The sequence below is a fragment of the Gambusia affinis genome, linkage group LG07 (genome assembly GCF_019740435.1).
Source record: "Gambusia affinis linkage group LG07, SWU_Gaff_1.0, whole genome shotgun sequence".
NCBI lineage: Eukaryota > Metazoa > Chordata > Actinopteri > Cyprinodontiformes > Poeciliidae > Gambusia > Gambusia affinis.
This window is the reverse complement of record NC_057874.1, coordinates 3,408,039-3,431,990: the sequence shown is the minus strand read 5'-3', so window position 1 is coordinate 3,431,990 and position 23,952 is coordinate 3,408,039. Positions and strand designations below refer to the sequence as shown.

General features: G+C 40.1%; 1 protein-coding gene across 26 annotated transcripts in view; it reads left to right on the top strand.

Annotated features, from left to right (window-relative positions):
• Positions 1-23,952, top strand: part of nfasca (neurofascin homolog (chicken) a) — a 137,710-nt gene that overhangs the window by 78,145 nt on the left and 35,613 nt on the right. For 18 of the 26 annotated variants that reach the window (XR_006371018.1, XR_006371016.1, XR_006371014.1 and 15 more), the window contains 21 exons: positions 1,402-1,524; positions 2,506-2,676; positions 3,537-3,584; positions 5,575-5,686; positions 6,014-6,198; positions 6,282-6,413; positions 9,932-10,084; positions 10,564-10,675; positions 10,908-11,074; positions 11,860-12,007; positions 13,214-13,338; positions 13,893-13,937; positions 15,276-15,377; positions 16,422-16,619; positions 16,996-17,066; positions 18,029-18,251; positions 18,392-18,507; positions 18,620-18,830; positions 19,741-19,863; positions 20,172-20,345; positions 22,768-22,794. Coding sequence is in view for 20 of the 26 variants with exons in the window: in XM_044121430.1 (XP_043977365.1) it covers positions 1,402-1,524; positions 2,506-2,676; positions 3,537-3,584; positions 5,575-5,686; positions 6,014-6,198; positions 6,282-6,413; positions 9,932-10,084; positions 10,564-10,675; positions 10,908-11,074; positions 11,860-12,007; positions 13,214-13,338; positions 13,893-13,937; positions 15,276-15,377; positions 16,422-16,619; positions 16,996-17,066; positions 18,029-18,251; positions 18,392-18,507; positions 18,620-18,830; positions 19,741-19,863; positions 20,172-20,345; positions 22,768-22,794 (2,766 nt within the window). In the remaining 6 variants the exon portion in view is untranslated. The remainder of the gene's footprint in view (positions 1-1,401; positions 1,525-2,505; positions 2,677-3,536; positions 3,585-5,574; positions 5,687-6,013; positions 6,199-6,281; positions 6,414-9,931; positions 10,085-10,563; positions 10,676-10,907; positions 11,075-11,859; positions 12,008-13,213; positions 13,339-13,892; positions 13,938-15,275; positions 15,378-16,421; positions 16,620-16,995; positions 17,067-18,028; positions 18,252-18,391; positions 18,508-18,619; positions 18,831-19,740; positions 19,864-20,171; positions 20,346-22,767; positions 22,795-23,952) is intronic. The other 8 variants (XM_044121437.1, XM_044121450.1, XM_044121448.1 and 5 more) reach the window with 3 other exon arrangements.

Here is a 23,952-nt window from a genome sequence, read left to right as displayed (position 1 = left end):
TTTCAAACTGACCAGATCTTGTCATTACACTGCTTACTATATGGAATTTCAGGACCTTCACCAAATACTATATTTACAATAACAAAATTGTTTTGAATTCTGTTTGAATCTCTGATTGTGATCTGCCTCGGGGACTTCCTGTCAACACCATGAAAGTACAACTCTCTTCTACTGACGGCCTTGAATTTGGCCCCTGATGGCATCCCGAGAGCATCTTCAGTCCACATCAAGACTGTTTAGTGACACTTTGCGTGTTTTTTGTATAGTTTAAACATGCAAACATCTCATCATTTTTAACATCATTCTGTACATTTTTCAACACCACCACAAGAAAGAACCCAGATTTGGAGTGCTGTTGGTCAACGTAGCCATCTGCTAGGATGTTTCTGGAGCACGTCGTGGCTCCCTCTGCTGACAGGTTTTATGGACATTATGGAGATGCTGATTTAATTTTCCAGCAGGACTTAGTAGCGGCCCAAAAAATCTGCTTGAGTAACCGTGGCGACACTGTGATTGACTGGCCAGCGAACTGTCCTGAACCGAACCCCACAGAGAATCTATGGAGGATTATAAGGAGGAAGAAGAGCAACCAAACTGATGCACACTGATACAGTGATTCATGCAAAAGGAGCCCAACAAATTACTGAGGGCATAGAAATGAACAGGAAAAATGACATTTCTATTAAAAATGTCCTTTTTTGTTGATCCCTTGTGATATTCTAATTTTCGGAGACTCGGTTTTCATGATCTCTATGCCAGAATCATCAAAATGACTAAAAAACAAGAGCTTAAAATATTCCACTCTGCCTAATAAATTAAACTATATCTGTAATGACTTGAGTTTATGGCTGGACCAAAATGCACACTGGCGCTGGGAGCATGGATCATAGTGAAAAATGACATGAAATGAAAAAAAGAAAAAGACAGGAACAAACTTACAAAAATCAACCGGAGCACAGGGAGCCAGAGCAGAACATAAAAATGACAGGAACCAGGGACCAGACAGTAGCAGGACTAAACAGGAGGAACCAACAAGGAGGAACTGATAATAAGTTGTATGTAGACTGGGGAGGTTGATTACTGAACCAGAGACAGATGGATGGTTAGAAACAGGCTGCAGGTTTGAGGAGAAAGAGCAGAAGGCAAGCTGATGAGGAGAGACAGAGAGAAAATGGTACAGGGGCGAGTGAGACTACACAGGGGACATTTTCTATTTATTTATCTTTCCTTAACATTCCAGTTGTTTCTGTGTTTTTCTACTATATCTTTATAGTCATTGAGACATACTTATGCATTATTATTTTAAATTATTCGAGAGTTCTGTTTTAAATTTCATTGTGCTTTCTTTTGTTCAAAATGACTCTCAGAGGAATTCTGATTCTGTCGCCCTTTGTCTTCCAGAGGCCCCGTTATGGCCTAAGGAAGTGCTGGCCCCGGTGCTGGTGACCGAAGGCTCCCCTCTGGTCCTACCCTGCAACCCACCACCTGGCCTGCCTCCTCCATTGATATTCTGGATGGACAGCAGTGAGCAAACCTTCCTCATAGATTTGCTATTTCCTTATTAGAAGAAGAGCATACTTGTTTTTTTTAAAGAAATTAAATATCTGTTATTTTTCCTCTTCACTCTCGTTACACAAAGAGAAATGTGTGCAAGCATCAGCATACAGTACAGACCAAAAGTTTGGACACTTTGTCCAAACTTTTGGTCTGTACTGTATTTAGGCTTGTTTCAGCCCAATCAGGAAAGCAAGAAGAAAACGCTGAGTCTTGAAAGTGATTTGTTTTTATTAACACTTTTTATCTTTCTTTTGTTTTTTTTTGTTCACTTTTCCAAGCAGCTAATGCTGCAATATTTCTTTACATATATGTGTGGAACAATAAAAACAGATTTGCTTATTCTAAACAGTGAAAAGAGAGAATTCAGTTATTTAAAACTCTGTTTGTCCCCATTTAAATCCACAGATCAAAGTATTACTAATTAATAATTAAAGTATTACTAACAAAAAACAGCTGTCTCTGTACCCTTACCTTTGCACTGCCCCCAAAAAACAAACAGATTCAGATTTTACTCTCAAAGACCTCACTGACATTGAAAATAGCTAACTTTGAATCTTCTTTCTGCAGTGACAGCATCTGTACAGAAGAGTGTTGTGACCTGCCAGCTCTTGTATAAAGTACATTCTCTAATCGGATCAGGTTTTTTCCAGTTGCTCACCCGATTGGGGTTACAATAATCTACCCGGACTCAAAACCAACGGATTTTTTTGTGTGGCAAAAAAATATACATGCATAAACCTCCTCCGGCATATGCATGTTTATATCTATATCTATTTATTTTACTGATTTTATTTTCCACTCAAGAAGATCATTAAGATAAAATAACCTTTCCAATGTTTGTTTGACAGATATGACACAAACATCTTAATTAAAAGCTCCCACATCAATTTAATATAGCACATTATTTTGCTCCTATAGTGCTAATGTTTTCCTTTCTTTGGCCCACAGACATGACCCCCATCCATCAGGATAGGAGGGTTTCCATGGGTTTGAATGGAGACCTGTACTTCTCCAATGTCTTGGTCCAAGACGCTCAAAATGACTACAGCTGCAACGCTCGCTTCCAGTTCACATACACCATCCAGCAGAAGAACCCCTTCACCCTCAAAGTTCAGACCAGTAAGTGACATCATGCGAACACCAAAGGACGTGAAGCTTTATCACAATGTTTTGCGGCACTATTGTGATAATGATAAAAGTGACAATAAGAAGTATTTGCGACATCTGTTTTAGGCCGCTGTACGACTGTGTGTCACAGCAATTACAACCCCACAAACACAAATACTGCCCTTGAAAACATTCCTATTCCTAATGGATATACTTCACTTGGTAACTGTATTTTCAAATATATTTTGTTTTTGTTCTTTTTTTTTGCTTAATGAACAACCAGTGGAGAAAAAACAAAAGTTGTCAATTCTGAGAGCATAGACAGTTTCAAGGGATTTTAAATATCATTTGTTGGAAATTATCATAACAACGATAACTCAAAATTCTTAACATGATGAGAAATTTATATATTTATTGTAAAGTAAGTTTGAAAATTGTCACTATGGAAGTAATCTGATAGGACAACTAGCAGCTTAATGCTGTGTTTATTTATTTTATTTCCTACAAGTGTTTCGAAGAGATATAATTCTCCTGTATCATCTTCTAAAATCTCCCTAAGTTTAAATCCACTGTAGTAGTGGTTTTCTGTTGATTTAAAAAAAGTAAAATAAAAAATCTGCGTTTTTCAATCGGCTTCCCATGAATGTAACACATATGTTTGTGTGTTCCTCCAGATATGAATAATATTTATGCCATTTTAGTAAAAGAAAACTGGTTTACAAGAAAAACAACCAATATTACTTATTCAAATTGATAAAGTACTATATGGAATTCAACAAATTCAATAAATCTTCCAGGTTTATTCAGTACCACTGCCTGGTTCAACTAGTTTTTGCACTGATCAGCCATTTGTTTGTGCCTGCTATTTCCAGCGGAGCCATATAATGACACATCTTACAATGCCTCTGATCCCTTTGGTGGTGAGTTTGTTCACGTCAGTAGTGGTCTACTTCCTGATAACCCGCTAGGCGGTTTTCACAATAACATGGTCTACACACTAATCTATGCTTAACGAAGCTGAATCTACCCTAAACTAACTGCTTAATCTACAAGCTCTGTACACTTTCCATTGTTCTGTTGCTATAGGTTGTTGTGTCTGTGTTTCCATTACAAATGTGCCCAGATCTCTGTCTACATTCTGCTGCTGATGTAGAACCCCCCCCCCCCCCCCACACACACACACACGCGCGCACACACACACACACACACGTTTTGTCAACCAAATGAGCCATACGGTCCTATCCTGCCAAGAGGGGACTTCTGTTTCTAGTTAGTTGAAAAAGCAAAAAGCAAAAATAAAATTTATATTAAAGCTCTATTACCTTAATTTGACTGAAGATTTGACTTTTAAACATTTTTGTAGAAATTGCCAAGAGGGGACCTGGATCTCGTTTACATATCCAAGAGGGGACCTTAACATACTGCAATGGAACTGTCTGTACCCATTTTTTGACCTAAAGAGTATTTACTTACTACAATGAATTACTTTAACTCTTTTAAGAAATTGACACACACACACACACACACACAGTTACACAATTGTGGCATTTCCTCTAATTAAGAAATTAAAATCCCATGTCAATAAGCTTGTTCATCATTAAAAATCATGCTAGCGACAGATGTAAACAATTACCTTGGCGCTAGTTCTCATCATATATCAACCATTAGAAGAGATGTTGGTGTCTCATTTGGGTATTCGAGCAACAAGCCCCGCTTACTTAGGAGTGGCTACATATGTGGCGTTTTGGGGAAATTGTAGACGCCGATTTTACAGAAGAGTGATGGATTCAACACGTTGGAATGACAGACAGCTTTTTATGAACTGTGTGATGCTGTGAGAGCTCTGGTGGAACCAGCTGCACATTGTCCGGATCATCCTCCTACTACTTCCTGTCGTCTTCTTTGTCGTTTTCGCCAGTAGTAACATGTGACGTGTGTGATGTGAAAAAAGTGTTTCTTTTGCAGTTATGTATATATTTTGACATGACTGAAAAACCACCACATATTAGCGTCAAAAACCTTTTTGTAGAAAAACCTGAGGTTTTTTTCAAAATTGGCGTCTTTCCTTTAAGCAAATTTATTTTTCAAATTGAGCAATCTTATGGTTAATGGAAACGCAGCTTCTGTTAGATTAAAACAGTCTTTATTGTTGATCGATTGTAATTTATGGCCTTTGAGTGGTAAAGTAAATGACCACTTTCTATTCTTTGTAATAGAAACATTTCCTCCTCCAGGTGAATGATGTGTTTTTTTACAAACCTACAATAATTAGATCTAGTTGTGGTGTTGAACTGGGGCATTATGAGTTCAGATCTCACACAGGATAACTTCCTGTGACCTATGGTAATGGAGACATTTCTATTACCAAATCAGATGATCAGATGTCACCTGGATTAACCAGGTTTGTTTCAGATGAGTAGCATTAATAACTCAAGTTTCAGCTGGAGAACAGACTGGGGCAATCACCATAAAATAGAATAAAAATAAAATGCTTTCTTTTAACTTTAACATGCATAAAAACAAAAAAGATCAAGGTCGTTTTTTCTTCTTTTTTTTTCCGGAAATTATTACTATCATTTTTCATCAGTGCACCAATGGCTAATTAGGAATGAACTTAAATATGTTTCCAAATGCTTGGCTAATTTGTTGTACTGCTTTTCTAACCCAATGAGAGTGGAGATGAATGAGCCCTGTGCTGTATCTGTCTTTTCTAATGTCTTCCTGTCAGACAGGAGCGAGGATGTTAGCTTCTTCCTCAGGCGAAACCCAGCCACGAGGAAATGATCGGAATAATATTGTTAGATGACGTGAGAGGGAGGATGTTCAGCTGCTGGTCGGACGCGACTCACGCTGCAGGGACAATCAATGTGTTTGTCCCCATATCAACCTGCCATCGTCTCTCATTTTCAGGCCGCAAAGTAGCAGAGACGCCGCCGACCTTCCAGTCTCCTGAAGGGAGTGGGAGCTCCAAAATGGTGCTACGAGATGAGCAATTGCTGCTGGAGTGTATCGCTGCTGGGCTGTGAGCACAAACACACACATAACAATGCATCTGCATATATACAGTACAAGTGAGAGGAAATTTTAAAATATACATACATACATACATACTTTTTATTTATTTATTTTATTTTATTTTTTTAGAACATTTGCATACTGAAGATTTAAAGCATACACATAGTCCAGACAATGTTTGAAGTATTTGGTTAATAGAGGTAAACAGAGTTTCAACCCGTCTGTTAGGGTTAGAGATACTTTGTTTCTTCTTGCTATATTAGATGTAATCCAAAAAACAGAGTTATCACGTCAAAGTTTTACACGTGTCTCTCTCCGCCCGTTTTCCTTGCAGTCCGACTCCCTCCATCAAGTGGTTTAAGAGAGGAGGAGACCTGCCAGCACAAAAGGTGAAGTTTGAGAACTTCAATAAGACTCTGAAAATTCTCAGTGTGTCAGAGGAGGATGCTGGGGAGTATGTCTGCATGGCAGACAACCGTCTGGGCAGTATACGCCATTCCATCGATGTCCAAGTTAAAGGTGAGGATGAGACGGTGCTTGTTGAAACAAAATGAAGGAACCTGTGTTATTAGGCTAACCTGGCTCCTTTTTTGCCCCCACAGCTGCTCCTTACTGGTTAGACAAACCCACAAACCTGGTGCTGGCCCCAGAGGAAAATGGCCGCCTGGTGTGTCGAGCCAACGGCAACCCCAAGCCCAACATCCAGTGGCTTATGAACGGCGTGCCAATAAACAGTACGGCTTCTTTTTTGACTGGTTTTGTTTTACTCTTAGTTCTTTGTTGCTTTTGTTAAATCTGGGGCAAATGCACCTTCAGTGATTAGTTTAATCCGACTTGAGAAGAGCCACATTTAACTATACAGGATCATTTTTATGTGATGTCTCCACGTGCCATAATAAATCTGATCACTATTTTAGACATTTAAAGAGATAGAGAAAAGTGTCCCATATTATTAGCTCTGTGGGTTCTGTATCCCATTCAACAGGGGGAAGTTAATGTCTAGCGAACATGTTGCAATGTTGCAGTTATAATCTGGTTCTCAGTGACCTCTCATCTTAAAAATATAACAAAAAATATTTCTTATCGGGAAGCTCTAGATCTTGTATGGTTTGTGTTACATAAGCAAAAATCTACAGGCTACCAATGAAAAGACTTTTTTTGTCCTCATTTTCTGAAGTTAAATCAGACCAAACTTTCCACAATAATGAGAGAAAGACATTTATTTATTTATTTATTTATTTATTTATTTATTTATTTATTTATTTATTTATTTATTTATTTATTTATTTATTTATTTGTTAATGTCTTCGAAATCAGGAACTCACATACATAATGATAGTTATCTGTCTAAGCAATGGACAGTGAACAATTGACGTAGGAGATGATGTCATCTCCTACGTGATGATGTCATGGCTTCAGATGCTTCTGATAGGTCAGCTGCCATCTTGGCATTACTTAGAGCGGCGGTTTTCAAAGTGTGAGGCGCGCCTCCCCTGGGGGGCGCCAGAGCACTTTAGGGGAGGCGCGGTGCGAGGGAAAAAGTAAACCGGAAAAGCTATCTGCTTGCTGTCTACTGATGTGAGAGAAACGTCTTTTACGCACACGATCAACTCTGTGGATTTAGGAAAAAGTTGGTACTGTGGGGTGCGCGTGTGGAGCGGGGATCAGTGGAAATGTTTCCCACCTTAGAGGATATTTTGGCCAGTGATGTCAGTAACGTTTCTGACGTCGGACCACTTTTTCCCGTAACGAGTAATCTAACGCGTTGCTATTTCAAATCCAGTAGTCAGACTACAGTTACTTATCAAAATCATTTTTGCGTTACTATCTTCTTTTGTTATTTAATCGTATTTCCTCTACGCGTCTTGTCGAGTGACCGACGTCTCTATGCGACAGAAATGTAAACAATGGAGGGAGATGCGCATTTTGTTGGTGGAAAAACTGGAACTATTTTCAGTTTCTGTCGCCAAGTCCGATTATTATAAGCGGCTTTGGGCTTCATCTTTTAAAAGTCACTTGCAAGTTTAATGAGCGGCGGGTCGCGCCTTTTTGGGCTCGTTTTTGAACGTGAAGTTGCTCATTTGGGCTTGGAAATAAGCAGAGACTCAATAAATCCCAGAATTTGTCCGTCATTAAGGTAGTTTTAGTCAGTCTCTCCCTGTTCATCATTTCCCGGATGATCCGTCCCGCTGTGTCTTTGTTAATGTCAAGTTAATGTATTACCTCTCAATGACGTCGAGCTTCGCGTTGCGCTCCAGAAAACTGCAAACATCGAAACCAATATGAACAGCGCAATAAACGTGAAAACAGCCACGAATAAACGTGTCCGTAGTTGGCAATAGTTATAATGGCAAGTTAGCACCGTTATAATTATTAATATTACGGTAAGTGTCGCAGCCATCGGAGCTGTGGAGCTGCAGGAGGAGCTCAGTGTGCTGCGCTGCGCTGACATCAAACTCAGGGGCGTAACGCAGAATCTGGAGGCTGGGGGGAGGGGGGGCTTTAAATCCTTCTTTGAGTTTTCCAGACAACAGTGGACCACACAAATTACTCACGTTTTTTATTTTTTCTACAATCTCCTCTTCAGTTCAACCTTATCAGTGGAGACACATTGTTAATGTTACCATTATAAAATAACTTCCAATTAAGTATTAGCAAAGATCAATGTGATTTTCACAGGAGGCGGAGCGTTGTTGTTAGCAGCTGCTGAAAGTAACTAAAAAGTTACTTTTAGTGTAACTTAGTTACTTTCCAAGTCAAGTAATCAGTAATATAACTAAGTTACTTTTTCCAGGAGTAATCAGTAGTCCGATTAAAGTTACTTTTTCAAAGTAACTATGCCATCACTGGTTTTGGCCAGAGCGGGGCTGAAGGTGGAGTTTTTACACTCCACCCCCCTCCGCGGGGAGGCGCAGCAGGCATTGGGCTCCTTGGAGGGGGGCTCACCCTTTCATACTTTGAAAACCCCTGACTTAGAGCACATATGTCAGAGTCAAGGCCCGCGGGCCACATCCGGCCCGCGAGAAGATTTTTTACGGCCCCTGGGATGATCTTGATTTATTATTAGAACCGGCCCGCAGACCGCAGCAAGCCGGCACCCCGTCTGAAAAAAAATATCTTCCTTATTTGAACTGTAAGTAGTTCTTTAAATGTTCTGTGAGATGATGTACTTACCCATGTATCCATAACAACCGGAACTTTCAATATCCACCAAGTTATTGCCGAAATATACCGTCTATTAAACGAGTGCTCCCCGGATTAATTACACTCTCTGCAGCTCAGCTGCGAAGTTACCGTATTCACCCGATACTTGCTGGAAAGTGCAACGTCTCCCCTTTCAGAAACCGTTGGAATTTTTCCACTTAGCGCTACGTGTGGCGGAATTACGGTACTGCAAATTTAGATGCGTCGCCGGCGACACGTCCGGTCTAGAAGGGACGTGTCGCTTCTAGCAGTCATCAGCAGTCATCAGCATAACTGTAAAATTAACTTTCAGATACCCATCAAAAATGGCAAAAAGGAAGGTGGACACTGAGAACCGGGGGTTTCAAACAAGGTTTAGAGTTTATATTTAGAGTTTTTACTCAGTTCAAGTTTAAAAGTTAAAGTTTAATATTTGTTTTCACTGCATATTACTTCTCCTTGATGAAAGTGTTGTTTTTGATTAATAGAGTTTTGCACTTTATTTTATTGTATTTCAATCCAATTATATTTAAAAAATATTTCAGTTGTGTCTGTTGAAAATTAAAGATTACTGACAGAGCCATAAGAAAATATTGCTTTATTTATCTGATCATATTGGAATATATTTGTTAGGTTTTCAGTAGGTTCAATTAGGTTCACTAGACTATATGCGTCATTTAAAAAAATTTCAATGAACATTTGATCAGTCCGGCCCTCAGCTTGTAGCTAAATTTTTTATTTGGCCCTCCGTCCATTTGACTTTGACACCCCTGACTTAGAGGCTCACCTGAGGGCATATTTTAAGGCCTCACCTGGAACACACTCCTTTCTTGTTCAACATGATTGGAAAGTCAAAATAATTAACCTCATAGATTAATGATTAACCTCATTAATCTATGAGGTTAATCTGACCTCATAGATTAACTGAGGTCAGAAAATGGATGAACGGATGAATAAAATCTGTTCTAGAGAAAGTTTTAAGCTGTAAAAATGCTCCCCTTTCTTTGGCATTTTGGCTATCTTTATACTTTGTTCTCTTCCTTTTCTCCTTACGTTTCTCTTTTTCCAGAGATCACAGAAACTCCAACAAGCGCAAACAGAGAAGTTCTGGGTGACACCATTATGTTCCGCGGGGTGCAGATCGGAAGCAGTGCGGTCTACCAGTGCAACGCCTCCAACCAGCACGGCTACCTGCTGGCCAACGCCTTCGTCAGTGTTCTCGGTGAGACGCGGGAAGGAGGGCGGCCATGTTCAGGCAGAGTAGTGGGAACTGAAATTAGCTGAACTGAAGGGGAAGTATGTTTGAAAACAATGTAAAAATGTAGGTCAAAAACAGAATAAGTTAAAGGAATTAGTTTAGTAGTTTGTAAAGCTACATATATCTATATATGTCTGTGTGTATATATAATTAAAATGATCAGTTTTTAAGCATATGTTTGAGCAAAATTAACATGGATCTTTTATTCTATGAATTGAGTGAACATGACCAAAAGCTGCAGCTGCTCCTGCATAAAGTCCACAAAATGCCAGGAACGAAACAAAACTGTAAATCAATAAAACTTTATATCAGGACCAGTTTGTTTGTTCAACCTCCTAAGCACACCAAGATTTTATTTCTTAGAAAAGTTAAAAAGTGTCTCAATGACTTTGCAACTCTCTGCCATTGTTTCAGTATTGTCACCTTTAGCTTCCATGTTACAGACATGGCTCCACGGATGCTGGGACCCAAAAATCAGTTAATCAAAGTCATCATGAACAACCGAACCTTCCTCAACTGCCCTTTCTTTGGCTCTCCTTTACCCGAGCTTCGCTGGTGAGCATCTCATAGTTTTTCCAAACCAACACAGCTCCTGCGATTTAGAATGACTTACCGAGTCACTGACAGGTCGCACATTTCAGCTGTACGTAAGTCCTGTGTCTCTGTAATGCTTTTTATTGTTGATGTTTCGTATTTTAAATTTATAGCTATATCGGATTGGTTAGTGTTAATGTGTTTTAGGGAATTTTTTAGTTAACCCAAGCTAACCTTCACCTTTACTCTGAAGGTTTAAGAATGGCCAGGGCAGTGGGCTGGATGGGGGTCAGTACCGGGTCTACGTCAACGGCACCCTGGAGATAAAACATGCTCGAAAGGAGGATGAGGGCATCTACACCTGTGTGGCTAACAACATGTTGGGCAACGCTGAGAACCAGGTCCAGCTGGAGGTCAAAGGTCAGACATTGTATTGCTTAAACACTAACTGTCACGATCGTTTGAGCAGTCACTTTCCTTCCCTGTGCCAAATAGCCTGCTGTTTCGGGGCAAGTCAAGCTCTTCGGCGCCTTTTCTTGATGTACCTTGTGTGTCCATTTGCATTCCAAGTTTAATACAATTAGAAGACATCAGGAAAGATTCTTTTTGTTAAATAGAAGAAAAGCGAGACGCCATCAGAAATTCATGATGGTGTCTGTTAACCACCTGTTAAGCCCAGTACTTAACAGGTGGTGGGAAAAAATGGCTTCATCTTTCAAAACTCAAATGAAAAACAGATACAGAAAAGAGTTTTGGACGGACTGGTAGTTTAAACTCATCAGTGAAAATCATCTACAGTGATTAAAACTGACTGAGTGAATATTTTTTATGGAAGTACATTTTACGATATCTGAGTTCTGTACTCGGTAATTACTGATCTAGAAGTGGTCTGTAATTAATTGTTTTATTTTATTTCCTCAGAACTTTGTTTCTACCAGTCGATCATGCCCCTCCTCTTCAGATAAATGTTATTCCTTTTCTGTTGGAGGTGAAGGTGTTAAGGGGAGTGAACCACTTTGACTAGTCTGTGATTCCTGAACGAGAAGGAGCCAGAGGAGGGCGAGTGGGAGAAAGGCTTTTAGTAAAACAGAGTTTGATATGGAGATGTGTTGATGAAATCGCTCAAAGATGTTTAGATGTCATACTATGTGACTGTCAGTGTGCCTATTTCTACTGTTTGTTCTGTCATTTTAACTCTGATTTAGAGCCTACTCGTATAATTCAAGCTCCCACGCACCAGTCAGTTTTGAGGGGCTCTAAAGCTAGCTTCCACTGTAAGGTGGTGTCGGACCCCAGCCTGCCCACCAAGGTGACCTGGACCAAGGACGGAGAGCGCCTGGATCTGGGATGGAGGTATAACACCTGATTGTTTTTACCTATTAAGTCTCCTTTTGTAAAGTTTATATCAGAGTCAGAACAATTTGGATTTAAATTTGTTTCCTGGATGGGATTTTTGCTGCACGTCAGTCCACGTACTATTTGAATGTAGTCATCACATACTCAGCCCAATAAGTGTTTGGTTAATTTTGAGCTTGTTGTAATATAATGTCTCCAGTTTGTCAATAAATCTGAAAGATTGTGTATTTCTCTTTAAATGGTCCCTCATTAGTAAAGAAAAGTAGAGTTCAGTTTATGGATTGCGACCATAAAAAACTCTCTCGGCTAAACAACTCATCCTGCCGTTGGGTGTCGTTTATTGAATCGGGTGATTAAAGTTTGAAGAAGCAAGATACTTTGGCGATTTAACAATGTAGTTATTTAAGAAATAGGTATGTTGCTCAGTCATACACAATACCACAACAACCTGAAACGCCTCCTCATCCTGCCCACCAGCTTGGTCACACACTCCTGTGGGATGACATCTCAATTCTCAACCAGCATTGGCAGCAAGTTAACACTAGCAGTGTGGTTGTGTTGGTCACTGCGACCAACAAACAGCAGATCTTGACCTTTCTAGTGTTCAGTCGGGCCAAGGTCATTAATGTAGGCAGGCTTTCCGTCCTTCCAGTTGCCAGACTGTGGAGGTTGCATCAAATTCAACCAACCAACCAGCCAAGCAGTCGATTGATCCATCAATCAGTCATTTATACAATCCTTTAAGCATCCACAATATTGATGACCAAAGTGCTTGACAAACTCAACATATACAAGAAAACAAAAAGTTTAAAACAAGGCAGAAAGTAGAAAAATCCAAGTACATACAACCATAATTGGTGTCACATTTTTAATTTTGTAAAGGTCTGAATAGAAAAACATTGTTAGCGTTGATTTAAAAAGATTTTGTTCAGTTACAGACTGGAGATCTAGTAGAAGCAGGTTCCACAGTTGAGGTGTGGCTACAGAAAAAGCATGATTACCCCAACGTCACGGAGCAGCGCGTAAATGTTCACTGCTGGGCTACGATTGATCTAAGTTGCAACTGTAATCCAGATTGTCACTAATCAATCCGATCATATGCAAGGAAAAAAGCAGAGGGCCTACAATTTAGTCATGTGCCACTCTACTGTAATTTTCAGTGCTGGATGTTAGTTAACAGCCGATCCGTTTTCTGTCCTCCAGGCTGAAGAAGGATGAAGAGTCCCTGACCATCCCGTCTGTCAGTGAGAACGATGAGGGAATTTACACCTGCACTGTTAAATCTGAGATAGACCAGGACTCAGCCTCAGCCCGCCTCACTGTCTTAGGTACACTAGTGTATAGAACGGTGCTGCAAAGCATTGGTGTGATCTGACAGAAACACAACTCCCTGTACCAGTGATGTTCATTAAGTACAATCCAGCTAACTCAGTGTCTTCACATAGACTCATAGCTGTAGAGTAGATCACTGTGCATAGTGATGGAATGAATTATCTGAAGAAAATACACATTACCAACAGTACAACAGTGTGTATCTCATCCAAGAAGAACTCGATGATAGAATAATAACGTGTTGTTTGTAGTGAAGCCAGCTAGTTTGAATAACTTGTAGAAAACACTAAATCTTCCAGCCTTGCATTTAGCTAAATAGCAATTAGCTTCAAGAAGACAACACATGGATTGAGATGTAGCAAATTAAAGAAGGTAATCTATTTAATCATCTTCTAAGCTCCACATGAAATGAATGTCTTTATCAGAAGCTACATACAACTCAATAGTAACGTTACTCAAGTTATATTTTAATGTTGTTCTTCTTTGCTGTTTCTTGGCTTGTAGACTAACCTAACTAATCTAACCTTTATCCCCACCTCCTGACCCACAGAGGACGCCTTCCTCAACCCCTCAGTCTTTAGTGCCTTGCCTCCAGGTAACACATGGCTCAGCTGGAAGCTCTTCTGTGTTTTGTTTTTTTATGTCCTGATGCCTTATTATCTACTTTATGTTTTTGCTTCCCTCTCTACATCTGCAGCATTTGAAATTTTCCTCCTATTTTATGTTTTGTCCCATTAAAATCACAATTTTTATATTTTATTGGGATTTTTATGTGTCTGTCCAAAGCAGAACAGAATTGTGACGCAGAAGTCAAATGAGGCACGGCATTGTACAAATATGAAAATAATGTAATATATGTGTCTCTACATCTAAAGACTTAGGCCCAAAACATACCGGATCTGTTCTGGCATCCGATCCGACGGAAAATAAGGTCGGATGATGTTGGCAGTAGTTACAATGCCTTAAAGTGAAAGGACCCTAGCAAGCTGCCAGCGATTCCCTGAGACTGTCACCAGTCAGACAGGAAGTGAGACACGGTGGCAAAATAAAATGCATCTGCTTTGGGGGAAAAAAAATACTAATTTAAATCTTTTACTTGTAAAAAAAAAGAAAATAGTAGTATACTACTTATCCACAATGGGAGCTCAAAAGTACAGAAAAATGAAACAGTGAAAGTGTGATCTTGTTGGAGCAGCTTTTGGGTTTACTGGCGGTCCGGTTTGTGTTTACTCTGGCAGGATTTCTGGTTCATAGTCTGGTGGTGCGTTGACGGATGGACGATGGACGGTTGATCCCGTGCCAGCTAAAAATCTGATTTTAGTGGGAAAAGCTACAAGCTAATGATGTGTTTTGGGACTCACCTTGTTGCTCATTCATCTTTACAAAAGTGTCCACTCAGTCAGATTGTCTGTGGAAATCACTGAGTCTTGCTACAGATGAATTTGTGCTTTGATGAGCACAATTTCCAGGTCTTCCTTGAAAAAGAGATGTTGTCTCAAGAGACTTCCTGGCAAAATAAAAAAGTACATTTCATTGTTGCTAAGGCTATGTGTCCTTTGGTGCCTCTAACAAATTTTCTTCATAAGTATGCACTTTGGTTTGTTTTGGCCTATCACATAAAATTCCAATAATATGTGCCAATGTTTGCAGTTGTGATGAACAAAATAACATTTCCAATTGTTGGAATAACATAATTAATTAAATATCTGTGAAAGTTTTTTTTTTCCTTTGGCCCTTCAGTTGAAAAGAGTTCAAGACTAATTTTATGATCTTTTATTACTTCTATGGTTTTTGTTTTTGTTCTGTTTTATTTATTTTCTAAAGGTTTTGTTTGTCTAACCAAATATAGGCAGTCCTAGTGTACAGTATGCCATGAATGAAGGTTGTTGTGTGTGTGTGCTTATGAACAGTGTTATCCTGTGTTTCTCTGCAGACCGTCCAGATCCACCAATAGATCTGGACCTGTCAGACCCATCAGCCCGTAGTGTTCGCCTCACCTGGATTCCTGGGAACGACCGCAGGAGTCCTGTCACAGGTACGTTGTGGCCGGGTGAACCTGTCCTTTCTGTGAGGTGTATTCTTCCTCTCTCAGCTAAAAAGCTTTCACGTTAGGTCAACAGCCTTTTCGTATAAAGGTTGCCTGTGGCGGAGAGTGCGAGTGTGTACGTTTTTGTGTCACAATTATGGCATTTCCATTACAAATTGGTGCAGATCTTGGTCTATATTTGGCTAATGTCGAAAAAAACACAACTTTGCAATCGAGGTGTTTCCATTAAATAAGAAAAAAAGGAGATTAAAATCACGTGGTTGTTCAGGCGATAAGTGATTAGAATCTTGGCAGCGACAGATGTAAACACAAGACATTTTCATAACTCAGTCATGGCGTTAGCGCTCGTCATCGATGAGACATCAGAGGAGATGTCAGTGTTTTATTTAGTCATTGTAGTGGCAAACTCCGCCTACTCGGCAGCGGTTAAGTATGCAGTGTTTTGGGGAAATTGTGGTCTATGATTTTAAAGAACAGCAACACATAGGAATGACACACAGCTTTTATATGAATTGTGTGAAGCTGCACATTGTGAGAAAAACTAAAACAAGTCATCATTCTCCTACTACTTCCGGTCGTATTGTTTGTTGTTTCTGCCAGTAGCAACATCTGGCTGTTGATCACATGACTAGTGTGATGCAAAAAAAGTGCTTACAGTGCAGTTTTGCAAAATGCATCTATGTCAATACGGCTGAAAAGCCAAGTCATCCCTTGCTCAAAAACACTTTATCGAAAAAGCCAACTTTTTCTAAATTTCTGTATTTCCATTAAGCGAATTTAATGTTGTAGTTTCATATTGTGTGATTTTATGCTTAATGTAAATGCAGCTTATGTCACAATGGTGAACTAGCACTTGTTACCCCTGCCTCTCGTACAATGACCACTGGAGGTAAGAGGCTGCCCCCAAGGATGAAAGCCATATTTTAGTTTGCTTACTGTCAGACAGGAAGTGTAACACCTTCGAACGACTTTGGATTATTACTGTGTCATCCTTACATGGTGTCATTCTGAAGCCCGTTGTGCTTTCTGCAGAGTTCTTGGTCCAGTTCGAGGAGAACCGCTGGGAGCCGGGCAGATGGCAGGACCTGTCCTCTTTCCGCGGGGACCTCAACTCTGTCATCCTGCAGCTTGCCCCCAATGTCAATTATCAGTTCAGGGTCATTGCCATTAACTCAGTGGGTCCGAGTCAACCTAGTCAGCCCTCACCTCGGTACAAAACCACCGCGGCACGTAAGTAGCATCAAATCTAAAATCACATTCTGCGTGTGCCTCTGGCTTGAGCCAGACGATGATTTGGTCAAATATTTCATTTGCTGTACAGGGACAGTTCTTTATTTAGTAAAGATCTCAACAAACAGTACCGTGTGGCACCCCCGGTGAAGATTTGTAAAAAATGGTAATTTGATCAAAGTTACCTAGTAATCAATAACACCATGTTTGCCTGGGATGACACTCAGCGGCCCCATTTTATCTTAGCCAGTCCTTAACATGGGAAACACAAGAGCACACGCCATCGTGTTTATTAACATAGGTTAGAAAAATTATTGCAAGAAAACATCTACTTGCTCATATTTGTTATAAATCTATTCATCTTTTTGAAATTCAGCCCCAGATGTCATTCCCAGAGATTTACGTGGTTGGGGATCCGATAAGGACAACATGGAGATCACCTGGGAGGTAAGGCAAATCACTCATCATTCAGGGTGATTGGTAGTAAAAAATATTTGAAGAGGAAGATCATAACTAGTTTTAAAAACGGAAATCAGCCTCGTGGGTGGCATGGGTGGTAGAGCGTGCGACCTCAGTCCTCCACAGGTTCGAGTCCCGGCTCTGTTGACCTTTGCTCCATGTCTTCTCCGCTCTCTCAAAACCCGTCTTCCCTGTCAATCTAGTGTGAAATAAAGTCCACCAGAGCCGAAAAATACATAAAAAAATTCAACGCATGCCTTAAGTTAGATTGCTCCAGTGACCCCCTGCTGTTGACCTATAAGAACTACATGCTTATTATTTTTATTTTTTTATTTATTTTTTTACCTTCCAGGGGTCTTTTTGTGGGCTCTAGTGTCCCTTATATGACAGTAGGCTGGCAGGAAAGGGGGAGTTAGAGGGGGGAAGACATGCGGCAAATGTTGCCGGGTCCGGGAATCGAACCCGCGACGGCCGCGTCGAGGACTGCAGGCCTCCAAATGTGGGTCGTGCTAACCCCTGTACAGCACGCCAGAACTACATGCTTGCCTGAAAATCCTTATGGTAACATTTAGGTGTCAGCATCAGAAGCACTGGTTATCAAAATAAATCACAATAATAAAGAATAAATTCTAAACCATTACACGATTCAAGACTAATGAAGCACCAAAACATAAACATTACAATCCTGCTTCTCCACTTGCAGTTAGAAATAACTTTACACAGTAGTTGAAGTCTGAATGTAAGTCTAGTTTTATATTTTATGTTAACTTTATTAATATTTAAATTCTTAATCCTTTGGCACAACCTTTTAAACTTTTCACCTTGTTATTATTATTGACCTCCTTACAGATTCCTTCTGCTTTTTCTTTATTTTCTGTTTTACGTCACATTAAGACGTTTCAAATCGTCAAGCCGGCAGCTTGAACTTGAAGCTTGATTTGTTTCTCTAGCCGCTGCGTGACCTGGAGAAAAACGGCCCAAACCTGCAGTACAACTTGTGGTGGAGACGGAAAGACTCCGGGGACGACTGGACCAACGTGACCACGTCTGACACCAAGTTCGTCGTTCGTTACACTGAGACATATGTGCCTTACGAGATCAAAATCCAGGCCAGGAATGAGTTGGGATCAGGACCCGAGTCTAACATTGTCATTGGATACTCTGGAGAGGACAGTGAGTATAAATAAGAAATGCAACAACTATTTAAAAAAAAATAAATAAATTGTTTATGAAAACCTTTCATGTTTAGAAAAACAAACACCTGAATGGTTCAGGAGTTTGAGCCATTCATGGGCTGATGGTTCTGTTTTCAGAGCCCACTGATTCACCCTCTGAGCTGCGGGTGTCGAAGGTTGGCAGCACCAGAGCAAACATCCACTGGAAGCCTGTAGATCTGAGTTCTGTCCAGGGGGAGTTCAAAGAGTACAGAGTGAGAAGGAGAAACATTTTGAATTGAGAACTGACTCCACTGTAGACCCCCGTCCTCCTCTACTTTCTGACTTTTCATCTTACCCATGCATCCTCTGTTTCGTAATTCCCAGTTGTACTACTGGCGTGAGTCCAGTCTGGTTCCAGGGCTGATGGTGACCACGGAGAAGAAGACCACTGGGTTCTACACGACTGTACCAGAACCGTCTGGGATTCTCAAAGACTTGGTGCCCTACTCTAAATATAAGATGTTCATGGTTGTGGCCAACAGTCGCTTTGAGAGTCTACCCAGCAACAATGTGGAGTTCACCACTGCAGAGGGCGGTGAGGACCCAACGAACCACACTGTATCTTAAACATCAATGTCGTATGAGAGTCAGGCAACCCTTTAATTGGTATGTTCAGGTTATATCAGTGTCTGTCATTCACATTCATGGATTCAACATGTTGGAATGACACAACTTTTTATGAATTATGTGATTCTGCTCCGGTGGCGCCAGCTGCACATTGTCCAAAAACAGCCCCCCAAAAACAAACCATCATCCTCCTACCACTTCCTGTTGTCTTCTTTGTCGTCAAACTAGTAATTGCGACTCAGCGTATTGTACGCGCCTGTGGTTTATGCCTTTGCTCAGGGTTATGGGAGAAGATGTCGCCACCTGTGGGCGCTCAATCAGGCTAATCTGTCAACAACATTAGCAGTTGGTGATTTTGTTGTATATTTGTGTTTTATTAAAAAACAAACATTACTTTCAGAAAATACAACATCCTCAATCTGAACTTGAACACATGTTTGAACGGAGTTACTTTTAAAACCATGACAGTCTTTAGTTTTAGATGCATTTTAGTAAAACTGGAAAAAGACATTTAAAGCATACCTGTATGCTATAAATGTCCTTTATAGTCCTGTATGTTTCATATGTTTTGCTCATTCAAATATCTAATTAAAATTGATAGAGTGTATATGATAGATATGGATATGTATAACATTTACAGAACTACTCACATAATTATTTCCTTTAAACAAACCGTCCTGTGAGTCATACTAACCACAGCGCCCCCTAAAGGCTTTGACTGGACAACAATGGTATAAAGTTGAGAGATTTGTTGTAGCCACTAGTCATTAGTAATTAGTTGCAGAATGTTATGTCCAGTATTTGGTCTAACCGTGTTTCTTTGTTTCTTTTCTCATGTTCTTTTCATGTTTTTCTCTTCTGACTTGAAATATTTGCAGTTCCGGATGCTCCCAGGTTCTTCAGGATTAACCGCAGAAGTCTGGACTCTCTCTACTTGGAATGGGACAAACCATTAGAACCCAACGGCATTCTAATTGGATACCAACTCGTATACCAGAGAGGTGACTTCATCTACTGTGTGACTCTTCCAACTAGGGCTGGACTATATGGCTGAAAAACATATTATTGATTAGTTTTAGTTCTTTATTTTAAATATCTGAATTACCTACAAACTTGTGGTGTGACGTTTCCTGTTTTACCCACAATTTTCACTACAAAGAAAAAACAAAACAGAACTAAGACTGGTTCTGGGATGTCAATGGAATTCATGAAATCCAATCATCATCTCTGTGGAGCCATTATAGCCCACTAACATTGAGCAGTTCTGATGCCGCAGTAAATCCTGACCATGCTCTGTGTTTGTGTCCAGTGAACGGGTCCAGACTGGGTCCCCAGCAGATTGAGACGTTCCGTCCCAACGTGACAGACTTCATCCTGCGCCTGCCGGACCGGTCCGCTCGCTACAAGTTCAACCTGTCAGCGCTCACCCAGGTGGGAACGGGAGAGGTCTATGCCGAGGAGTCGCCGCACTTTACCAATGAAGGTGAGCATTGAAGACTCTGTCAGTCAAAAAAAAACAAAAAACAAAACTTCAATTTTTAAGAAAGATGAAGTTTTGCCAAAAGGAAAGGTGAAAGAGTTAAGATCAGCTGTTCATCAGTCTGAGAATATAATTTAAACTCCGCTTATAAAGTATATTCATAATAACAGATAAAGCCAAAATGATTTCAATGTCTCTTTATATTTAATTAAAAGCAGGATAATCTTCTCAATAATCAATGTAAAAATCTTCATTGGTGTCACAGCCACTGTGCCTTTCTTATGATAACTGAGCAGCTTTCTGCATGTTTTCTCTAATATTCTGACAAATTACCTGAGATCCACGTCTAGCAGTTTGGAAGCTCTCCTTGCCATCACCCTAATCTTTAGCTCAATTCAGGGCTCTGACTGAGCTGCACCTAAACACACAACATTCCTCTCAGTCAGAAGAAACATTCTGGTAAAATCCAAAGACTAATTTCAGCTGAAATCTGTCAATAGGTGTGAAAATCTTTGTTCTTATCTGGACCTACCATGAATCCAGAACCAACAGAACTGTGACTGAAAAAACGGCAGTGTTGATCCAAAAAATATCACTACTTTAACTCATGCTACTGTGTCCAGATGCTCCACTCACCTGGACACACAGGAAGCTGAGGGACAGTTAAATCACTGAATTCAGCTAATAAACACTGGAGCTTTGAATTTTCATTAATCATTTAACAGGAGAGTTTAACGCAGAATCACAGTCAGATTTCCGTTTCTGTCTTTGTACCAGAAAGCGCAGCTACATTTAAAGGAAAATGAAATGATATGAGAGGATAGGTGGCAAAAAGGGAATGATTTGAAAGCCTCCGTTTTTCTTTTTGTATTGATAACCAGGAGAAAACTTACTGTCGCCAAAATAACTTTGTTTCATAGCTCCAGTTGTCTGCAGTTAAAAGTGCAGCTGAAAGTTAAAAATGTACAGTGCATGTTTTGCTCTTGTACACATTATGGGTGAAAAGTATTCAGTCTATCTGCACAAACCCATCTAACCAATAATTTGGGTTTGTTTCACAACCACTAAGCTAATATCTGTTGTATATAAGTCTTCTATTGACCCAAATGTCAATGAGTCCATGATGTGGACATCAAAGTGACAAATGCAGATTGATCCAAGTTGGAATGATCCTCAGTACAACATCTGACTTACAGCAGAATGACTGAAGATGTTGGCCCAGTCCTCGACCTGTAGCACGTAGCAAGCTGCAGGAAGCTGCGCATAAAAGATTCCTGCAAGCTACAATGACCTGGTGCACCTTTAGATAAAACACTTGCACAACAACGTCAAAGACAGAAAAGGTCATTCGGCACCTGAATACTTAATATTCTGGGCTCCAAACCTTGTTCTACAAGCTGTAGATTCTTGAACTGTCACTATTTTTACATATTGCTTCCTTTTCAGTGCAGCTATTGCTGCTATTAATAAATAATGACTTGCTGCAACATGTTAAAAGTCTTTATTTTAAGAGCCTGTTACTGATGAGATCATTTTTTTAAAGTTCTGATGCACAGAAGCTTAGGACTGAAATAGAGTGATAATTTTTTGTACTATTGGACAGATGCTGTATGTCTGACCTTATTGGAAATGTGTTAAATCTGGAAAGTCCAGATAGTTGTGATTCACTCATCTAAATTTCCATCCGTTTATATTGTATGTTTTGTGAACTTTGACCTGGTGTTTGAAAACTATTGCATAGGAATATAGAAGAACAATGTTGGCATTACACTTTTCTGTCATTAATTACGTTGCAAAATAAATGCACTTTCTCATCATGAGTCATGACTGTTTCTATACAGCACCAACATAATTTTTTTCTTGGCAGCTGGCTCCACCAGAGCTCTGCTCGAATAAAGTGTTGAATCCATAACTCTTCTGTGAAATCACAGACTAAAATGTCCTAAAGACGCCACATACGTAGCCGCTCACAAGTATAAAGAACTTCTCACTCCAACGCCTGAATAGGATGCAGACGCCTCCTCTGATGGCTGACAATGTGCCATAATGCCATGGCTGAAATATGAACACATCTTATACCAGTTGCCTCCATGATTTGTAATTCAATTGCGAAATTGTGTTCTTTTGACAATAGCAGGACATCAACAAAATTTTGCGTACATTTGTAATAGAAACAGCTTGAGAGAAGTTGAAAGCTCCGGTTAACAAAACAAAAATGATTCTTGTCAGCCTTCCTGTTACCTGCTGAAAGTCTTGTTCTCGCTCAATGAGTGTTTAGGCTGGCAAGATGTCCACCAGCCCATTCCTCTGTGCCTCTCTAGTTTATACCAGTGACTCAGTTTGAAACCGTTCTATTTTTCTGTTCCTTCCTGTCTCACCCACTCTTCTCCTGTGTCTTCTGTGTCTCTGTTCTTTCCACCGGCAGAAAACTTTACTGATGCTACAGATGTAGGTAATGGGGGAACAAAAAGCACAGTCTCATTGACCATTGCTGTCCAACACTGACATTTTATTTTTTATCTGTCCATCTAACAACAGCAGCAGTGCGGTCACTGTTACAGCCCTTAGCGACGGCTCTGTTGCTACCCCACTGTGGCTTCATGCAGACAGGATTTTCAGTGCTGCTCACAGCAGCATGAGAACGAATTGGCTCTGTTATGGAAGGAGGAAACTTTATGTCAGGCTGGCAGGTTTTTTTTCCTAGATTTCTTCACATACTCACACAAGAAAATTGGTGTACAAGACATTAACATACACACACAGAAGGTTTGGAACTTGTTGTGTGTATGTCTAAGTCAAATTTAGACAAGTTAAAGAATAAAGAAAGAAATAATACTAATAGCAATGTAATAATATTGATAAAAATCAAAGCAGGCTAACTCTACAATCTAGGGGTCCATCTGCACATCATACTTATGTAAACTCATTGAAAGCACATTAATAATGAGTTTGAAACACACTTGCGATGTATTGGATGAGGAACAATGTGACTTCCTGTCTCCATCTGATCATCCTTCCACTTTGTTTGAAGCCGCTGTTGGTCCACTGCTGCTGCTGTGTGTTCCTAGGGGTCTAACAGGCATGATGTGCGTTTTACCAGTTTGGCTGCATTTGATAATGATTATGATTTGATTATGCCTCTGCTTACTATAAACTTCCGTTCCTGAAACACTGGCATCTGCTGGTGCATCTGTGTGCGTCTGACTGCATCACAGTTTTGCTGTGCGATGCAAGGGAACTTTGTGTAGCAGCTAAAGGTTTTTATTTTTTTTTATTTTTGGCACTGCTTTTGTTGCTATAAAAGGAAATTAATGCTGCTGCATCTCAACATCCAACCACAATGATGTGTTTTTTGTTTGTTTGTTTTTTAAGTGTGCAAGTTGTGGGGAATGTTGAGGTACACAACACTTGGATCGCTTAGTCATCCAGTGGCTTCATTTATTTTTGTTTTGGGTTTGAGCTTCTGCACATCTGTCATGATGTCGTCTTTAAGGATCACCACTGTTCAGTGAATCATTGGCAACTTCCGACCGTGACAAGTAAGGTAGCATGAAACCTTTCCCTGAAGTGACCGATGACGCCACTGAACTGTCATGGCTTAAAAACGCTG